This window comes from Trichomycterus rosablanca, chromosome 15 (assembly GCF_030014385.1).
Source record: "Trichomycterus rosablanca isolate fTriRos1 chromosome 15, fTriRos1.hap1, whole genome shotgun sequence".
NCBI lineage: Eukaryota > Metazoa > Chordata > Actinopteri > Siluriformes > Trichomycteridae > Trichomycterus > Trichomycterus rosablanca.
Window position 1 is genome coordinate 16791744 of NC_086002.1, and position 20089 is coordinate 16811832.

Here is a 20089-nt window from a genome sequence, read left to right on the forward strand (position 1 = left end):
TCTACATCAGCGCACAAACTCTGATTGCTCGCTACTTGTTGATGTGCATGTTTGGACGTGGTATCATTAAACCTTTCATCACTTCTCACGTTTGTTTTCGTGACAAAACGTAGTTTTGGAGACTAGAGAAGCTCGCCTGTGATTCCAGTTGGAGATACAGGGGTTGGACAATGAAACTGAAACACCTGTCATTTTAGTGTGGGAGGTTTCATGGCTAAATTGGACCAGTCTGGTGGCGAATCTTCATTAATTGCACATTGCACCAGTAAGAGCAGAGTGTGAAGGTTCAATTAGCAGGGTAAAAGCACAGTTTTGCTCAAAATATTGCAATGCACACAACATTATGGGTGACATACCAGAGTTCAAAAGAGGACAAATTGTTGGTGCACGTCTTGCTGGCGCATCTGTGACCAAGACAGCAAGTCTTTGTGATGTATCAAGAGCCACGGTATCCAGGGTAATGTCAGCATACCACCAAGAAGGACAAGACTGGTGAAAGATTGGTTTGATGAACATGAAAGGGAAGTTGAACATCTCCCATGGCCTGCACAGTCACCAGATCTAAATATTATTGAGCCTCTTTGGGGTGTTTTGGAGAAGCGAGTCAGGAAACGTTTTCCTCCACCAGCATCACGTAGTGACGTGGCCACTATCCTGCAAGAAGAATGACTTAAAATCCCTCTGACCACTGTGCAGGACTTGTATATGTCATTTCCAAGACGAATTGACGCTGTATTGGCCGCAAAAGGAGGCCCTACACCATACTAATAAATTATTGTGGTCTAAAACCAGGTGTTTCAGTTTCATTGTCCAACCCCTGTAGATGGTGCAGTTTAAAACCCCCCTGTCACCTGTGAGTCGTGCAGTGTGAACTGTACAGCGACCCGGCAAATCAGAAAGTCGTGTAGTTTAAACTTGGCATAAGTTGTTTAACAGCCAGGTGTATGTTTACATTACATTTACAATGTTGTAGTGTGTCAGACATATAAAATAATAATAAAAAATGAATGTTGCTGTTTTCTGTTTTGGATTAATTATTTATGTAAACAAAATATACAAATATTTTTAATAATGAGTGTTCTTTGTACAATTATCACATTCGTTCTCTGAACATCTTTACATATTTAAACAAAACCTGTTAATGTAACTCAAATATGCCTAAATGTGTTGAATCGAAATTTAATCGAAGATCGAATCGAATCGGGACCTTGTGAATCGGAATCGAATCGATCCAGGAAATTAGTGGCGATACCCAGCCCTAGTACGTACCCAAGGCTAAGGGATGCATGTAAGCAGGGGCTCTACAATAGCTGGGAGTAAATCTTTAAGTAAACGAGTTGGAACAGGATTGAGTATACACGATGATGACTTTGATGATCTAATCAACGCAGTTAGTTCATTTTGGGAGATTGGATTAAAGGAATTTAGTTGGATTACCTTGTTACTATTATCATCACTATTATCACCAATGCTGCTCAGAGTGAGTTCATACTTAACATTGGCAAGTGACACACTCTGACTCTGAAGTCGTATTTTTTTCTATCTCATCATTAAAGAATTTTTAAAAATCATCGCTGGTACAGTCGGGTGGTATATTAGATTCAGTTTCATTGACGTTTTTAGTTAGTTTGGACACTGTCTCGAAAAGGAATCTAGGATTGTTCTTATTTTTCTCGATTAGGGACGAATAATATAAAGATTTAGCTTTTGTAAGGGCATGTTTATATTCAGTTAGAGCATCTTTCCAACTCGTGTTAATTAACGCGATTAACGACAGCCCTAATATATATATATATATATATATATATATATATATATATATATATATATATATATATATATATACATACATACATACATACATACATACATACATACATACATACATACATACATACATACATACATACAGGGTGGGCCATTTATATGGATACACCTAAATAAAATGGGAATGGTTGGTGATATTAACTTCCTGTTTGTGGCACATTAGTATATGGGAGGGGGGAAACTTTTCAAGATGGTTGGTGACCATGGTGGCCATTTTGAAGTCGGCCATTTTGGATCCAACTTTAGTTTTTTCAATTGGAAGAGGGTCATGTGACACATCAAACTTATTGAGAATTTCACAAGCAAAACAATGGTGTGCTTGGTTTTAACGTAACTTTATTCTTTCATTAGTTATTTACAAGTTTCTGACCACTTATAAAATGTGTTCAAAGTGCTGCCCATTGTGTTGGATTGTCAATGCAACCCTCTTCTCCCACTCTTCACACACTGATAGCAACACCGCAGAAAAAATGCTAGCACAGGCTTCCAGTATCCGTAGTTACAGGTGCTGCACATCTCGTATCTTCACAGCATAGACAATTGCCTGTTCTGTGTAAACTGAGGGTCCTGTTCCAATTTTTGTTTTGCCCATTCTGCAAATTCAGTGCGCCGATCTGGGTCATCCTCGTTGAGATGCTGCAGCAGCTGGAGTTTGTAAGGGTGCCATTTGTGAGTAGCTAATATCCGCTGAAGGGATGTTCGACTGATGCCACTCTCCAGTGACATGCGGCGAGTGCTACGCTGTGGGCTCTTGCTGAATGAAGCTAGGACAGCCAATGATGTTTCTTCATTAGTGACAGTTTTCATGCGTCCACATTTTGGCAAATCCAACACTGAACCAGTTTCACGAAACTTGGCAAGCAGTTTGCTAACTGTAGCATGGGAGATGGGTGGTCTCGTAGGGTGTCTTGCATTGAAATCTGCTGCAATGACCCGGGTACTGCGTTCACCAGACATCAACACAATTTCTATCCGCTCCTCACGTGTTAACCTCTGCGACATGTCAATGGCTGTAAACAAAGAGAAGCTTGTAAATAACTCATGAAAGAATAAAGTTACGTTAAAACCAAGCACACCATTGTTTTGCTTGTGAAATTCTCAATAAGTTTGATGTGTCACATGACCCTCTTCCCATTGAAAAAACTAAAGTTGGATCCAAAATGGCCGACTTCAAAATGGCCGCCATGGTCACCACCTATCTATAAAAGTTTCCCCCCTCCATATACTAATGTGCCACAAACAGGAAGTTAATATCACCAACCATTCCCATTTTATTTAGGTGTATCCATATAAATGGCCCACCCTATATATATATATATATGTATATATATGTATATATATATATATATACTGTATACTGTGTATATATATATATATATATATATATATTTATAAAATAGGAATGGTTGGTGATATTAACTTCCTGTTTGTGGCACATTAGTATATGGAGGGGGGAAACTTTTCCAGATGGGTGGTATATATATATATATATATATATATATATATATATATATATATATATATATATATATATATATATATTATATATATATATATATATATATATGTATATATACAGGGGTTGGACAAAATAACTGAAACACCTGTCATTTTAGTGTGGTAGGTTTCATGGCTAAATTGGACCAGTCTGGTGGCCAATCTTCATTAATTGCACATTGCACCAGTAAGAGCAGAGTGTGAAGGTTCAATTAGCAGGGTAAGAGCACAGTTTTGCTCAAAATATTGCAATGCATTCAACATTATGGGTGACATACCAGAGTTCAAAAGAGGACAAATTGTTGGTGCACGTCTTGCTGGCGCATCTGTGACCAAGACAGCAAGTCTTTGTGATGTATCAAGAGCCACGGTATCCAGGGTAATGTCAGCATACCACCAAGAAGGACAAACCACATCCAACAGGATTAACTGTGGACGCAAGAGGAAGCTGTCTGAAAGGGATGTTCGGGTGCTAACCCGGATTGTATCCAAAAAACATAAAACCACGGCTGCCCAAATCACGGCAGAATTAAATGTGCACCTCAACTCTCCTGTTTCCACCAGAACTGTCCGTCGGGAGCTCCACAGGGTCAATATACACGGCCGGGCTGCTATAGCCAAACCTTTGGTCACTCGTGCCAATGCCAAACGTCGGTTTTAATGGTGCAAGGAGCGCAAATCTTGGGCTGTGGACAATGTGAAACATGTATTGTTCTCTGATGAGTCCACCTTTACTGTTTTCCCCACATCCGGGAGAGTTACGGTGTGGAGAAGCCCCAAAGAAGCGTACCACCCAGACTGTTGCATGCCCAGAGTGAAGCATGGGGGTGGATCAGTGATGGTTTGGGCTGCCATATCATGGCATTCCCTTGGCCCAATACTTGTGCTAGATGGGCGCGTCACTGCCAAGGACTACCGAACCATTCTTGAGGACCATGTGCATCCAATGGCGGTGCCGTGTATCAGGATGACAATGCACCAATACACACAGCAAGACTGGTGAAAGATTGGTTTGATGAACATGAAAGTGAAGTTGAACATCTCCCATGGCCTGCACAGTCACCAGATCTAAATATTATTGAGCCACTTTGGGGTGTTTTGGAGAAGCGAAACTGGGGTGTTTTCCTCCACCAGCATCACATAGTGACCTGGCCACTATCCTGCAAGAAGAATGGCTTAAAATCCCTCTGACCACTGTGCAGGACTTGTATATGTCATTTCCAAGACGAATTGACACTGTATTGGCCGCAAAAGGAGGCCCTACACCATACTAATAAATTATTGTGGTCTAAAACCAGGTGTTTCAGTTATTTTGTCCAACCCCTAATTAGGGTTGCACGATATTGGAAAAAACTGACAGCATTTTTTTTTCCTGCGATATATATTGCGATTTTTAAAAAATGCAGGAATTTTCACCACATTATTAATAATATTAATAATGCATGTATCTTACTCTAAATAAGGGGCTCATCTGTGAGAAAGGGTGGTGCCTACGAGAGATACAAAAGATTATGACAAGCTACATCTTTGTACTCGGTTGAAACTGAGCATTAAACTAAGAAAGCTTCAATATCACATGAGGGAATTAACAGGATTGACAAAATGGGTCATTTAATATTTAATTTCACAATCAAAACCTCTTCAAGTAGTAAACATTATTTAACAAAAACTATATAAACAAAAGAGCAGCTATACACCTGTTCAAAATCCGAGATGCCTTATAGGGCCTGTGGTAGCCTAGTGGGTAGGGCTTTGGGCTATCAACCGGAAGATTGGCGGTTCAAATCCAGGCTCTGCTATGTAGCCACTGTTGGGTCCTTGAGCAAGGCCCTTAACCCTGTCTGCTCCAGGGGCGCCGTAAGTTGGCTGACCCTGCGCTCTGACCCCAGCTTCCAACACCAGCTGGGATATGCGAAGAAAGAATTTCATTGTACTGTACATCTGTATATGTATATATGACAAATAAAGGATATCTTTCTTTCTTTCTCTAAGCTCACTACTGAGGCAGAACGAGTGAGAATCGGAAGCGTCCTTAGTGATAAAGGCAATCCCAGAATTCATTGCGGCATCTCTTCTCTCACAGATAAATAAACATGGCTGACGGTGCGGACAAAGTTATTTTCAAACATAAATAAATAATTATTGATTTTTAGCGAGTGTTTTTATTTTTTATTGTTTTTTAGTTTGAACTTGTCAGCAAATGTTTTCTGTACAGAATCGAGATGTTATGTTGACATGTTAGCGCTGTCCCACCTCATTCCATTGGTTTTAATGGCAAGATGCTAAACGAGAAACCTAAGTAGCTAAGTAGCGCGTTCGAATAACCTGCCTTATAAAAGTTAATGACTTATTAGAATCCTCTCTACTGAGGCAGCTGCCTGTGTAGGTAGTAAGACAGCGAGGCAGCTCACTAGGATTTTGAACACACTTTTAGATATGTCATGGAAAATGAGAACGGTGTAAATTTTCGTTTTGTGTCAAGCAGCAAAAAAGTTGTAGCATGATGTATTTGATTTAATTTGCATTAAGTGACATCGCACGTCCTGCGATGCGACTATCGCGCATGCACACATCGCGATGATGATGCTGAAACGAAATATCGTGCTGATTTTCCCACATGCCCCGGCGGAACGCAGATGGCGGGATACGTGATGGACTCGTGGGAGAAAGTGGAGGGTCGTGTGCCTGGCACCTCTTTCGTTAGAGGACATAGAGGATGTTTACCTATTCGGAACTTTGATTGTGGGGTTTTTGCTGATTGGATTAGGCTTCACCCTGCTATATCGGGAAATTAAAAGAGTTGGGTCAGTTGTCAAAGGTCCCCAGAAACTGCCCAATTTGATTGATATGATGGGCAGAGCTGTTGGAACTCAGACTGTGACTATAAATCGCAATATGGATTCCATCTTGGAGAAACTAACGGCTTTGCAAAACGGTGTGAACCAGAGGCTGACTCAATCTGTGAGCATGTGTTAAAGAAATTGTACTCGTGCACAGATTAAAAAACAAGTCATTTCTGCTCTTTGGCTTCCTCTGCTATCAGCTTCGGCCTTGCTGATAAGGAATTCCTCCAGAGGACCTGTTGCTACGGGTCATCTCGTACCTAACCTCCCCTGCTCTCTGGGTAGCAACTGCTGTAAAACGTAATCTTATCGCGAACTTTGTACAGACTTTTTGCTTACAGGACAGAACTTTTCCCAACCCCCAATCCAACGTCTCCACTCTTAGCTTAATCCCACCAATACGGCAGGACGGGTCTGCAGCGCGCGCTGGTATATGGCTGCGAATCGCCGGAGGGCTGCTTGTCGTAGTTGGTTACTTTTCCTATCCTCACATCCCTAACCCGTGGCTCGTTGTGTGACTGTTATGTTCTTATGTTTACATGTGCTTGTGTGCTGTAAGGGGCTTTTTTTCGTGTTACCATAGTGCGCTCCTTAGGGAGCACAATCTGGTTGCTGGTTTTTTTTAATCTCCTACTCTCCCAATGTGTTATCATTTCTTGTTTCTTATCCTGTCTTCCCGTTCTGTCTCCCCCCTTGTCATATTGAATGTTCTGCACGGGTTGATGGCTAATTTCACTGTAACTGTACGCAATTACAAGTGACAAAGTTCTATTCTATTCTATTCTATTCTATTGAAAGGTGTCAGAATACACTGTGCATCACAGTTTGTTGCGTGTGGGACTGTTTAGCCTTCAGGATGCCCATACTGACCCCTGTCCACTGCCAAAGGGCCTATCAATGGGCATGTGAACATCGGAACTGGACCACGGAGCAATGGAAGAAGGTGCCCTGGTCTGATGAATCGCATTTTCTTTTACATCACGTGGATGGCCAGATACATGTGCGTTACTTACCTGGGGAACACATGGCACCAGGATGCACTATGGGAAGAAGGCAAGCTGGTGGAGGCAGTGTGATGCTTTGGGCAATGTTCTGCTGGGAACCCTTGGGTCCTGCCATCCATGTGGATGTTACATTGACACATACCTACCTACGCATTGTCGCCAACCATGTACACCCTTTCATGGAAACGGTATTCCCTGATGGCTGTGGCCTCTTTCAGCAGGATAATGTGGTTCAGGAATGGTTCAGGGGCACAACAAGAAGTTTGAGGTGTTGACTTCGCCTCCAAATTCCCCAGATCTCAATCCAATCGAGCATCTGTGGGATGTGCTGGACAAACAAGTTTGATCCATGGAGGCCTTATGCAACTTACAGGAGTTAAAGGATCTGCTGCTAACATCTTGGTGCCACATACCACATCACACCTTCAGGGGTCTAGTGTATATATATTTATATTTATATAATGTGTATTTATATATAAAATGTTATTAAAATGTATTTAAAATGTTTTAAATATATTTTTTATTCACTCATATATACCGTGAAACCATCAGAATCCTAAAAAATAAATTTTGGTCATACCGCTCAGCCCTACCTTTAACCTTTCAATTGATTGCCCAGAAGCCTAACCACTGAGCCACACTGTCCTTGATGATAAATAATTCAATGCAAACAGTATGCATTATGGGTGACTGAGATAGCAAGTTAACTTGTGTTTAATTTTCAGCAAACCCAGTGTAGAAACTGGTTGAAGACAGGAAATTGCAGTTACGGCAACACTTGTCGCTACACGCATGGAACAAGAGGCAAGAGTTTTTCTGGCGGGCTTAGCAGGTCAGTATGTTCTTAATGTACATGATCAATCATGCATATAGGATCGTTATCAAATTTTTTTGTGGGTGGGTGTAGGTCAGCTGAGAGGCCCACTGGTGATCTTCGGGAGAGGATGAAAAACAAAAGACATGATGTAGATGCAGACAGTCAAACCAGAGAGCAAGACGAACCTACTTTACTCACATTAAGAGTAAGATTGATGAAGCCAGTGCTGAGTAATGTCTTTTTTCCATGGGTTGAAGTTTTTAAGTTTGTGTTTGTGTAAATGTGTGGATAGCAGAAAGATTCATCCCGAAGCAGACACAGAGAGAAAGAGGATATAAAGATCACTAAAGAACGAACTCCAGCCAGTGAAGAGGAAGCCCAGGAGTGGGAAGCCAATCGAGAAGGTGAAACAGTTCTCCATAATAAACTGTAATAAATCATATGGGGACACCCCAATTTCCAAAGACAAATGGTCGTTTTGGAAAGCAAAAAAATTTTCAACATGGCACCATCTTAGGATATTACCTTTCCAGCCGGTCAGTTTTTGCTGGAATGTGTGAAAAAGGTGAAAAATGAGTTAATAAGAGATTTTGAAGTTTTACATTTTTACATTTACATTTTTATGCAACATCAGCACAAGAGCTGATTATCTAAAGTCTCATTAATTGGATTTCTGTGTATGAGCAGCCTCTCACAAGCTTATTGCCACCATGTTCAATGCTAATGTCAGTTTTACTCTATGAACATTCTATTCATGCATTTTAGACCCATTTGATTTTTTTTTATTATTTTAAATTAACTTGCAGTTATTTGTCTTCAAAAGGCTCATGGATGTGTGTTTTTCATTTACAAACAGAAGACAACAGTTGCAAAAGTGGTTGAAATTACAAGGCTATCATGACATGCATGAAGGGTGTAAACTGTTTGCTCTCATTCCCTTCTCTTTTTCCAAAGACTCAGACAACGGTGACTACGATTACGAGTTATCCCTGGAGATGAAGAGGCAGAAGATCCAGCACGAGCTTATGAAGCTTGAGCAGGAGAACATGGACAAACGAGAAGAGATTGTCATTAAGAAGCAGGTAATTAAGTAATTAATCAATTGATGTTTAAATGATCAAAGTAACTGCACGTGTATTTAAAGCAATTAAATTGACGTAATTTACTGACAGGTGTCAGTTTACCAGAACATTTATTTTATTTTTATTCCCCAACAAGGAATCGATGACCAAGACCAGCAGCACTTCCAAAGAGAAGGTACTTTAGCATAACATTAAATGAAAATTGAGGCTGTAACTGAGCTACTCCATAAGCTAACATTGAGCAATACTCATTCAGCAAAAAAAATGCTTTGATGTAAATAAAAAATCAAATAAGAACGACAGTTTAATGAATAGTTGGGTGTAGTGTTAAACAAGCTTTCAGTCAGTCACCCTAAATTATTTGATGTGACTTACTTGTTGCTGTTTGGTCATTTGTTGTGGCCCAGTTGGTGGTATTGGTAATACTTGCGGTAAGACTGTCTTAATGAAAAGAAAAAGAAAAAAAAAAGAAAAAAAACACATTTAGAAACATGACTAATTACTATGCCTACATGTGATCAAATGTTGTGTTGTTTATTTGTTTGATTACAAATAAAATGTTGTTTAAAATTTTCAAAATTTCCTTTTTGAAGGGACAGTGGTAGCCTAGTGAGTACAGCTTTGGGCCATCAATGGAAAAGTTGTGGGTTTAAATCCTAGCTCTTTTATGCGGCCCTTGTTCAAAGCCCTCTGTCTTGCAAATTCAGGGTCTGTTCGAAAACCTAGTAAGCTTTCTACATAGACAGCATTTTACATCATCCTATGTGTTGCTCTGAGAAGTGGCTCTGCAGTCCTCATCATTTTGTTTATCTGGGTGCAAATTGAATTGTAAAGCGCTACAAAGCCAGGATTAGTATATGTGGGTTTTGCCATCAAAAATGCAAACCTGGTCGCACCAGTTTACATTTCATTAGTCGCCATGCTTTGTTTTCTCACAATGCCATAGTTCTAATTTAAAGTGGAATAAAACATTCAAACGTTACAAGTTTTGTGACACAGTGAAAATCAGTTTCTCTCCACAGTGCTTCAATTCTTTTCTTGGTGGCAGCATTAGAAAAACCAAAACAAACAAAAATATTGGTGGCACATTGAAAACTTTACCGGCAAACAGGGTTAAAGTTCAATCAGATTAGTTGGCAACTGGTAAAAACTGAGTGACACCCTTGCAAATCTGTGTGGTGCACAGTGCTCAGGGGTAGCACAGTGACAAGGAAAGCAACACTTCCTCCCTTCATAGGAAACATTGGCACAGCAAGCAGAGAGTGGTTTTGCCACATGTGAATGCAGCTTAGATTTTTTTCCAAGTTAACACTACACATGTGTTTTGCTAAATCTTACAGTAGTGATAAACAGGTTGCTGCTATGTCTTTAATGCTCACTGATTCTTTTGCACTTTGCTTTTGTTGATTTTATCTATTTGGTCATCATTTTTAGGGATCTCCTGAGCGCTCCAGTTCAAAGGACTCACCCATATCTTGCAAATCTAGCAGCTCTCCCAAGAGAAAGCCCAGTGGTTCGCCTAAACGAAAGTCCACTGGGAAGAGCAGTGGCTCCAGCAAAAAGGATAAAAAATTATCCACCTCATCAGTCCTGTCCTCCCCTGTGACAGAGCAGAGCAAAGCAGATGAGACAGACAGCAGGTGAGCAGGGCCGCTACAAACACGAAACAGTGACTACATGATTCCACCACATTCATCACTTCCCAGGACTGGACAGGCAATACACTTGTCTAACGCAAACTCTCCATGTTGCCAATAAAGGCCTTAAAATGAGTTTATAAGTTAAATCAGTTATGTAGGTGAAAATGCTTTAACAAAACACCTACCTGATTCTCTAATTTTTGATTAGATCTTCCAAGAGTGGACATGGCAAGAAGAAAGGGCCACGGACACCCAGTCCCCCTCTCTCTGTGCCCTTAGACTTGCCTACAGGGGGCAAAAAACATAAAGGTAAACACAAGAACAAAGAGAAAAATGAGGACAAGCAGAAAGAGGGCAAGGAGCGGGGCAGGGACATAGACAAGCACAAAGAAAAGAAAGAAAAACGCAGGTACATCGTCACAGCTAGCAAATGTTACATATTGTGCTTTCATTTATTTTATCTATATATCTACATCAGCCTGTAAATTTTCATATATATGTTCTATAGGCCTACTTTTACATGTTGCGCTTTGGTCATTTGTTGTGGCCCAGTTGGCTGCATTGGTAAGGCTGTCCTAATGGCATAAAACAGAATATTGAAAAAAATTTAAAAATACACATTTAGAAATATGACTAATTCCTATGCCTACATGTGATCAAATGTTGTGTTGTACAGTCAAGCCGGAAAGTCTGCACACACCTTTTACCTTCTTCACGTTTTATTACATTACAGACTCATTCTATAATAGATCGAGTTCATTTTTTGCCACAAAATATAGCCCACAATGACAAAGTGAATGCAGGTTTTTAGACATTTGTGCTAATTTATTAAAAATCAAAATGTGTAAAATATCATATGTAAACAAGTGTGCACACCCTTTGATATGACACCCAAAAGTGAGTCCACCTGTGGTAAATTTAATTGATTGGACATGACTGGGGATTGCCAACACCTGCCTATATGAGGTCCCACAGTTGACAGTGCATATCAGAGCATTACAGACTCATTCTATAATAGATCGAGTTCATTTTTTGCCACAAAATATAGCCCACAATGACAAAGTGAATGCAGGTTTTTAGACATTTGTGCTAATTTATTAAAAATCAAAATGTGTAAAATATCATATGTAAACAAGTGTGCACACCCTTTGATATGACACCCAAAAGTGAGTCCACCTGTGGTAAATTTAATTGATTGGACATGACTGGGGATTGCCAACACCTGCCTATATGAGGTCCCACAGTTGACAGTGCATATCAGAGCAATTCCAAGCCATGGGGTCAAAGGAATGATCTGCAGACCTCAAAAACAGGATTGTTTGATTTCTGGAGAAGGGTACAGAAAAATTACTGCAGCTTTACAGGTCCCAAAGAGCACAGTGGCCACCGTCATTCGTAAATGGAAGAAGTTTGGAACCTCCAAAAATCTTCCTATACCTTGCCGCCCGGCCAAACTGAGCGATCGGGGAAGACAGGCCTTGGCCAGGGAGGTGAGCAGGAACCCGAGGGTCACTCTGACAGAGCTCCAGCGTATCTCTGTGGAGATGGGAGAACCTATCAGAAGATCAACCATCCAGGCAGCACTCCACAAATCACGCCTTTATGGTAGAGTGGTCAGATGGAATTGGAGCGGAACTTGGAGTTTGCCAAAAGGCACCTAGAGGACTCTCAAACCATGAGAAACAAGATTCTTGAACTTTTGGCCTGAATACCAAGCATCACGTCTGGAGGAAACCAGGCACCGCTCATCACCTGGCTAATGCCATCCCTACAGTAAAGCATGGCAGTGGCAGCATCATGATGTGTGGATGTTTTTCAGCAGCGCGACCGGGGCGACTAGTCCTGATAGAGAGAAAGATGAATACAGCTATGTACAACAAGATCCTTGAAGAAAAGCTGCTCCAGAGCGCTCTAGACCTCGGACTGTGGCGAAAGTTTAAAGAGAAAGAAAGGCTTTAGAGAAAGTCTGTGAATGTCCTTGAGTGGCCCAGCCAGAGCACAGACCTGAATCCAATCGAACATTTGTGGAAGGAGCTGAAAATGGCTGTGTACTGACACTCCCCATCCAACCTGATGGAGCTTGCAAGGATATGCCAAGAGGAATGGGCAAAAATGTCCAAGCTCGTAGCTTCTTTCCCAAGACGCCTCAAAGCTGTAATTGCTGCCAAAGGTGCATCAAGTATTAGGCTAAGGGTGTGTACAGATGTGTAACCCCTAAATAAACTATTTTTGTCAGTAAAATAAAATTGCATATTTTCTAAACCCTGTTTTCACTTCATAATTATTGGCGATTGTGTGTAGCAAAGATGTTTACAAGTCACAAAATACGATTCTAAGTCAAGTCACAAGTGTTTAGGCTAAAGTCCAAATCAAGTCACAAGTCTTTAGGCTAGAGTCCGAGTCAAGTCACAAGTCTGTAGACTAGAGTCCGAATCAAGTCAGTAGTCAAAATAATATACACAAAACATATATTAGAAATGTAGCATAGAAATAAACATATGTAAGTTCAGATGAAAAACAACAGATTAGCAACTGTATTTGGCCATTTTAGTTCGTGCCTTTACTTTCCTAGTCATTGTGCAAATGAATGTAATTTCCGTAACAAGAAGGTACCAGTTAAAAGCTTAAACTGATACGTTTTCTTTTCACTGCAAAACAAAAGCACGCAGTAAATCACGGCACAGCGGCCAAAATCCAAAACGCAGCAAAAAAATCAGAACCACTGCTTACCTTAGCTTATGTTGTGAAGTAAAACACTAACTTGTTAAAGAGCCTGTCAAGTGTTTCATTGACACATCATCTATGTGATGCAAACTGAACGATGCAAATAAAAAAGCATTTCTTACTAAAAATTTTAATCAGAAGGTCTGATTGGTTCAGAAAGCGGTCTTTCAACCATTAGCGCCAATTCTGTAGGAGTGTTCCATTCACCCCAGTTGTTCCTGTGAAGTGCACTACGTATGATATTCCTCCATTTTAAGTGCAATTCCAATCCAAAGGTAACGAAAATGTTCAAATGAAGTGAACTTCAAACTGTGTAGGAAATAGGGAGCGACGCTTCATCACTTCTCCGGAAGCTGGCTGTAACATGCGTTGTGGGTTAAGACGACTGGAGCATTATTAGATAGCAGAAAATGACACGATCAGAATGATCTCGGATCGACGTTTCATTCATCTTTAATAAAAACTAGCAGTAATGTGAGAATAACCAGTACACGTGCAGAAACGTTGCACAATCCACCAAAAACACAAATGTAGCTCATTAACTTTTACATTATTAATCACAAACAATAAAACACCATGTGATGACATCACAAACCTGATAAAATCAGGTTTATTCCCAGATGACATCACAATATGATAGACAGCTGAGCTTCATTAGTTTGATAGTTTAGAAAGTAAAGAAACGCTCAAAGAAATTTCGGTAACAAGACGCTGTCATGTATGTGATGACATCACAGGGAGTCCGAATGAATTTGTTTAACCTGCTTAAGGTCCCATAGACAAGATCTTGTGATCAGTGTGTAGGGAACACGGGGCACTCACGCTGACTCACATGCTGGCGCTAGGGACTTTTACGTTTACGAGTCATTTTTTGCAAATCATTTGGTCATGAGACGAGTCAGTCATTTGAAACGAGTCAGAGTCTAGTCTGAAGTCCCTATCTCTGGTGTGTAGATGTTTGAGGCAATAAAAGAACCCAATCTATTATAAGTAGAACAGAATAAAACATGGAGAAGGTGAAAGGTGTGTGCAGACTTTTCGGCATGACTGTATATTTGTCTGATTACCAATAAAATGTTTATAATCTTCTAAATTTTTAAGCTTATGTAGCTTGAAGGGACAGTAATAGCCTAGTGGTTAGAGCTTTGGGCCATCAATGGGAAGGTTGTGGGTTTAAATCTCAACTCTAGTGAGCTCTACTTTTCTAGTGCGCTCTCTACATAGACAGCATTTTACATTATCCTATGCATGCTCCCAAGAAGAAGGCTGTTTGAATTCTTTTGAAGCTATAAATTGCCTGAATAACGAGGGAGTATCCGATGCTTCCTTAGCAGTGAAAGCAATCCCAGCATTCAGTGTGGCACCACGTTTATCACAAAAAAATGACTAATATGGCAGACGAATGCGGAGCAACGAACGAAGTTCTTTTCAAATATAAATAAAATTCACATTGATTTATAATTTGTATAAAGGTCCACAAGTGTCATTTATTTGCAAATAAGGTCTTGTCAGTGACTGTTTAACCATTTTCAGTAAACAGAGGAAGATGCTATGGCATTCTAGCGGGTTGTGCCGCCTCAGCCCATTGGTTTGAATGGCCTGAGGCTAACTGTGTTAGCTTTAGTAAGCAAAAACTGTGTTGACGTAATTGCGGTAATCACTGTCTAGGTAGAGTGTCTGAATAACCAATCCTCTCTACTTAGGCAGCTGCCTATGTAGGCAGTGGACAGCAAGGCAGCTTGATTTTGGAACTAGGCTTTCAAACAGACCCAAAATGTATTTTTATATTTTGCAAAATTTGCATGTAGTTGCTGTTAAAATGTTTTTAAATTTAAATTTTTTTTTTTTTTAAATAATCATACCATTGTCAAGTGTAAATATAGGATTGGCTAAAAGGGAAAAACAGTATTAAAACTTCATTATTAACCTGTGCTGTGTTTTAGGGACCGCTCTGACAGCTCCCACAAAACAAAGCGAGCTTTGACCTCAGAGGAACGTTCTGGTAGTGTATCGTCTCCTTGTCGAGAGGTCTCACCCCAGACAAAGAGGAAGTCTGTGTCCCCCAAACCTGCAGCTCAAAAGCAGAGTTCACCACAGAGGTAAGAAAAAACTTTTACTAACGCTGTTTGATTGATTCACCATATTTTTGACAGTTTTTAAAGTGTACTTTAGTGTTAAAGTGCATCAAGATTAAAGTGGCGCTCATCAAAATCAGGAAGGACATCCGGTATAAAAACATGCCAAATCAGGTAGGCGACCATATTGATATGCTGTGGTGACACCTAAATATGGAAGCAGCACAAAGAAAAAATATTAATTCACATGGAACGTGCTTACCACTAAAGTTTGTACAGTATTCTAACTTCCAACTAGGAAACTTTTCACATAAGTGTTTTGCACTTCATCGTGAGTCTGGGCACATATTTCAGTTTCATATTGCAGCCTACCACAGCATTTCACGCCTTTTACAACCCCAAATCAGAAAAAGTTGGGACAACATAGAAAATGCAAATAATAAAAAAAACACAGAGTTTCTTACTTTGACTTTTATTTCATTGCAGACAGTATGAACCTTTTCATACTTTTCTATGAACCTCATGTTTTGTCTGGTCAGTTTAATTTCATTTATTAATAAACATCCATTCCTGCATTTCAGGCCTGCAACACATTCCAAAAAAAGTTGAGACAGTAAAGCATTTACCTCTTTGTAATGTTGCCATTCCTTTTCACCACACTTAAAAGACGTTTTGGCACCAAGTGATTTAGTGTTTCAAGTTTTATATTGTCCCATTCTTCCTGCAGGCGTGCAACAGTACAGGGTCGTCATTGTCGCATTTTTCGTTTTAAAATTCTGCACACATTTTCTATTGGGGACAGATCAGGACTGCAGGCAGGCCAGTCCAGTACCTGTACCCTCTTCTTCTGCAGCCATGCCTTTGTAATGTGTGCAGCATGTGGTTTTGCATTGTCTTCTTGAAAAATGCATGGACGTCCCTGGAAAAGATGACGTCTTGAAGGCAGCAAATGTCTCAATGTACTTTTCTGCATTAATGCTACCATCACAGAAGTGTAAATGACCTTTGCCAAGGGCACTGACACAGCCCCATACCATGACAGACCCTGGCTTTTGACTTGTTACTGATAACAGTGTGGATGGTTTGTCGTCTTTGGTCCAGAGCACACAGCGTCCATTTTTTTCCAAAAAGACCTGGAATGCTGATTCATCTGACCACTGTGTGATGGTCCATCCTAGATGCGTCCGAGCCCAGAGAAGTTGACGCCGCTTCTGGACATGGTTAACATGAGGCTTCTTCTTTGCACAGTAAAGTTTTAAGGGGCATTTGTGCATGTAACTCTGTATTGTAGTGCTTGACAAAGGTTTGCCAAAGTAATCCCTTGGCCATGTGGTTATATCCGCTATTATTGAGTGCCGTTTCTTGATGCTGTGCCTTCTGAAGGATCAAAGATTATGGGCGTTCAGCTTAAAGCTTGCGCCCTTGGCCTTTATGCACTGAAATTCCTCCCGATTCCTTGAATCATTATATACAGTCAAGCTGGAAAATTTGCACACCCCTTTCACTCTCTCTGTGTTTTATTCTGTTACAATTTATTTATTGTTATAATAGATTGAGGTTTTTTTTTGCCTCAAACATTTACACACAATAATAATTATGAAGTGAAAACGGTTTAGAAAATATGCAATTTTATTTTATTAACAAAAATCGTTTATTTAGGGGTTACACATCTGTACACACCCTTAGCCTAATACTTGGTTGATGCACCTTTGGTAGCAATTACAGCTTTGAGTCGTCTTGGGAAAGAAACTACGAGCTTGGCCCACTTGTTTCTGGACATTTTTGCCGATTCCTCTTGGCATATCCTTCCAAGCGCCGTCAGGTTGGATGGGAAGTGTCGGTACACAGCCATTTTCAACACCTTCCACAGATGTTTGATTGGATTCAGGTCTGGGCTTTGGCTGGGCCACTCAAGGACATTCATAGACTTTCTCCGAAGCGACTCTTTTGTGCTCTTGGCTGTGTGCTTCAGGTCATTGTCATGTTGGAAGGTAAACCTTTGCCCCAGTCTGAGATCCAGAGCGCTCTGGAGCAGGTTTTCTTTGAGGATCTCGGTGTACTTAGCTGCATTCATCTTTCTCTCTATCAGAACTAGTTTCCCCGGTCCCGCTGCTGAAAAACATCCCCACATCATGATGCTGCCACCACCATGCTTCACTGTAGGGATGGCATTAGCCAGGTGATGAGTGGTGCCTGGTTTCCTCCAGACGTGATGCTTGGTATTCAGGCCAAAAAGTTACATTTTTGTTTCATCAGACCAGATAATCTTGTTCCTCATGGTTTGAGAGTACTCTAGGTGCTTTTTGGCAAACTCCAAGCGAACGGTCATGTGTCTCTTACTAAGGAGTGGCTTCCATCTGGCCACTCTACCATAAAGGCGTAAATGGTTGCCTGAATAGTTGATCTTCTGATAGGTTCTCCCATCTCCACACAAATACACTGGAGCTCTCTCAGAGTGACCCTCGGGTTCCTGCTCACCTCCCTGGCCAAGGCCTTTCTTCCCCGATCGCTCAGTTTGGCCGGGCGGCGAGGTATAGGAAGATTTTTGGAGGTTCCAAATAGGGTTGGGCGGTATGACGATATTACCGTATACCGCGGTATTTAAAAATGGTGACGGTATTCACAAATGGTGACGGTATTTTTTAAATGTGAAGCGCCAGATTTCTGCTTCAGGTTTACCTTGAAAACTGAGACTTTAGGACATACGTGCATCCACAGTAAGGGAGCGGTGGGAGGGGTAGGCGGTTGGAGCTCGCTGATTGGCTGTGGGGTGCTCACTGGTGATAACACAGAGGGACGAGTGAAGAGCCACACTGGCTAGCGTTAGCTGTGAGCTAACAAGCAGAAACTGAAAAACGGCTCGTCTTTTAATTTTTCTAAATCAACATTTTTTATCAGCTCAACCGGAAATGAACACAAGCGCGTGCATGTGCGGACATGTACTCATTTACTAAATATATCTTCAGTGTAAATCGGGCACAAGTGTTGAGAAAAAGGAGCAAACAGTAATAATAACGTTACGCCCAATCCGCTGTTCTGACTCATAGATTTTCCTGCCTATGTAAGAACTATTTTTACCTAAATAAAAGCGCTATATTAAGAAAAAAGAATGTCTCACCTGTCGTGTAATGTGAATTATAAAATATATTGTCTGGCCCTTTAAGAATGTTAAGCGCACTATAGGGCGTAGGAAGCGAGTGTGTAGGGAATAGATCGGATTTGTACCGTTTCTGTGCTCAAGTTGTTTTGCACTGAGCTTGTGTGACATTTAAAGTAGCGTTCTCGTTAACCACTCAAATGTTTGGATTTTGAATTATTTTAACATTATTTTACATCACCGTCATTGCAACATGAACATTTACATTCATATTTTTTGTCACGGTATAGAACTTAATTCTGGATTACAGGCATAACTAATCGTACACGTTCATACACTTTTAAGAAATAGCTGTAACTATAACCTAAGCAGTTAACTTTTGAAATATATAAGTGTGTAGCCTGCTATTATTCTGTTTTGTGTGGGCAGAGAGAGATTACAATGCCAAAATGTTATGTGTTAATGTTTGTGTTAAAGTGTAATTGATACCCATGCATTTATACTTATGCGTATTTATTATAGATCAGATAAGATAAGCAATGTTTGACGTTCAGATTGTTAAATCTTTTTATAATAAAACATTGAAATATTGTAATTATTAATACCGTATTGCGGTATTTCCTGATGACGGTATGAAAATCGGCAATATCGCCCAACCCTAGTTCCAAACTTCTTCCATTTACGAATGACGGTGGCCACTGTGCTCTTTGGGACCTGTAAAGCTGCAGTAATTTTTCTGTACCCTTCTCCAGAAATATGCCTTGACACAATCCTGTTTCTGAGGTCTGCAGATAATTCCTTTGACCCCATGGCTTGGAGTTTGCTCTGATATGCACTGTTAACTGTGGGACTGTATGTAGGCAGGTGTTGGCAATCCCCAGTCATGTCCAATCAATTAAATTTACCACAGGTGGACTCCAATTAAATTGTAGAAACATCTCAAGCGGTATCAGTGAAAACAAAATGTACCTCAGCTCACTTTTGGGTGTCATTGTCATGATATTTTACACATTTAGATTTTTAATAAATTGGCACAAATGTCTAAAAACCTGCTTTCACATTGTGGGCTATTTTGTGTAGAAATTTTTGACAAAAAAAATGAAAATCTATTATTGAATGAGTCTGTAATGTAATAAAACATGGAGAACGTGAAAGGGGTGTGCAGACCTTCTGGTTTGACTGTATGATATTATGCACTGTAGAGGAAGAAAAATGCAAATCCCTCCTAATCTTTCTTTGAAGTACATTGTTTTTAAACATTTCAATAATTTTTTCATGCATTTGTTGACTAACTGGAGATCCTCTAGCCATCTTTGGTCATTAATGACTCAGTCTTCCTGCATGCTGCTTTTGTACCAAACCATGATTACACACATTGAGGATTAGTTTCTCTCCGCTCTGTCTGTGCTTCACTTGTTGCTATCATTTAAACAATTTATCTCATTGGTGGCACTGTAAAAAGCTCAGTGGCAAATTGGGTCAG

The 20089-nt window shown here is 40.3% G+C and overlaps 1 protein-coding gene across 5 annotated transcripts in view; it reads left to right on the forward strand.

Annotated features, from left to right (window-relative positions):
• zc3h13 (zinc finger CCCH-type containing 13) overlaps window positions 1-20089 on the forward strand; it is a 54112-nt gene that overhangs the window by 13180 nt on the left and 20843 nt on the right. For 4 of the 5 annotated variants that reach the window (XM_063010588.1, XM_063010592.1, XM_063010590.1 and 1 more), the window contains exons 3-10: window positions 7897-8003; window positions 8079-8193; window positions 8281-8392; window positions 8943-9070; window positions 9207-9245; window positions 10505-10710; window positions 10919-11119; window positions 15378-15533. In XM_063010588.1, coding sequence (XP_062866658.1) covers window positions 7897-8003; window positions 8079-8193; window positions 8281-8392; window positions 8943-9070; window positions 9207-9245; window positions 10505-10710; window positions 10919-11119; window positions 15378-15533 — 1064 coding nt within the window. The remainder of the gene's footprint in view (window positions 1-7896; window positions 8004-8078; window positions 8194-8280; window positions 8393-8942; window positions 9071-9206; window positions 9246-10504; window positions 10711-10918; window positions 11120-15377; window positions 15534-20089) is intronic. The other variant, XM_063010591.1, reaches the window with a different exon arrangement.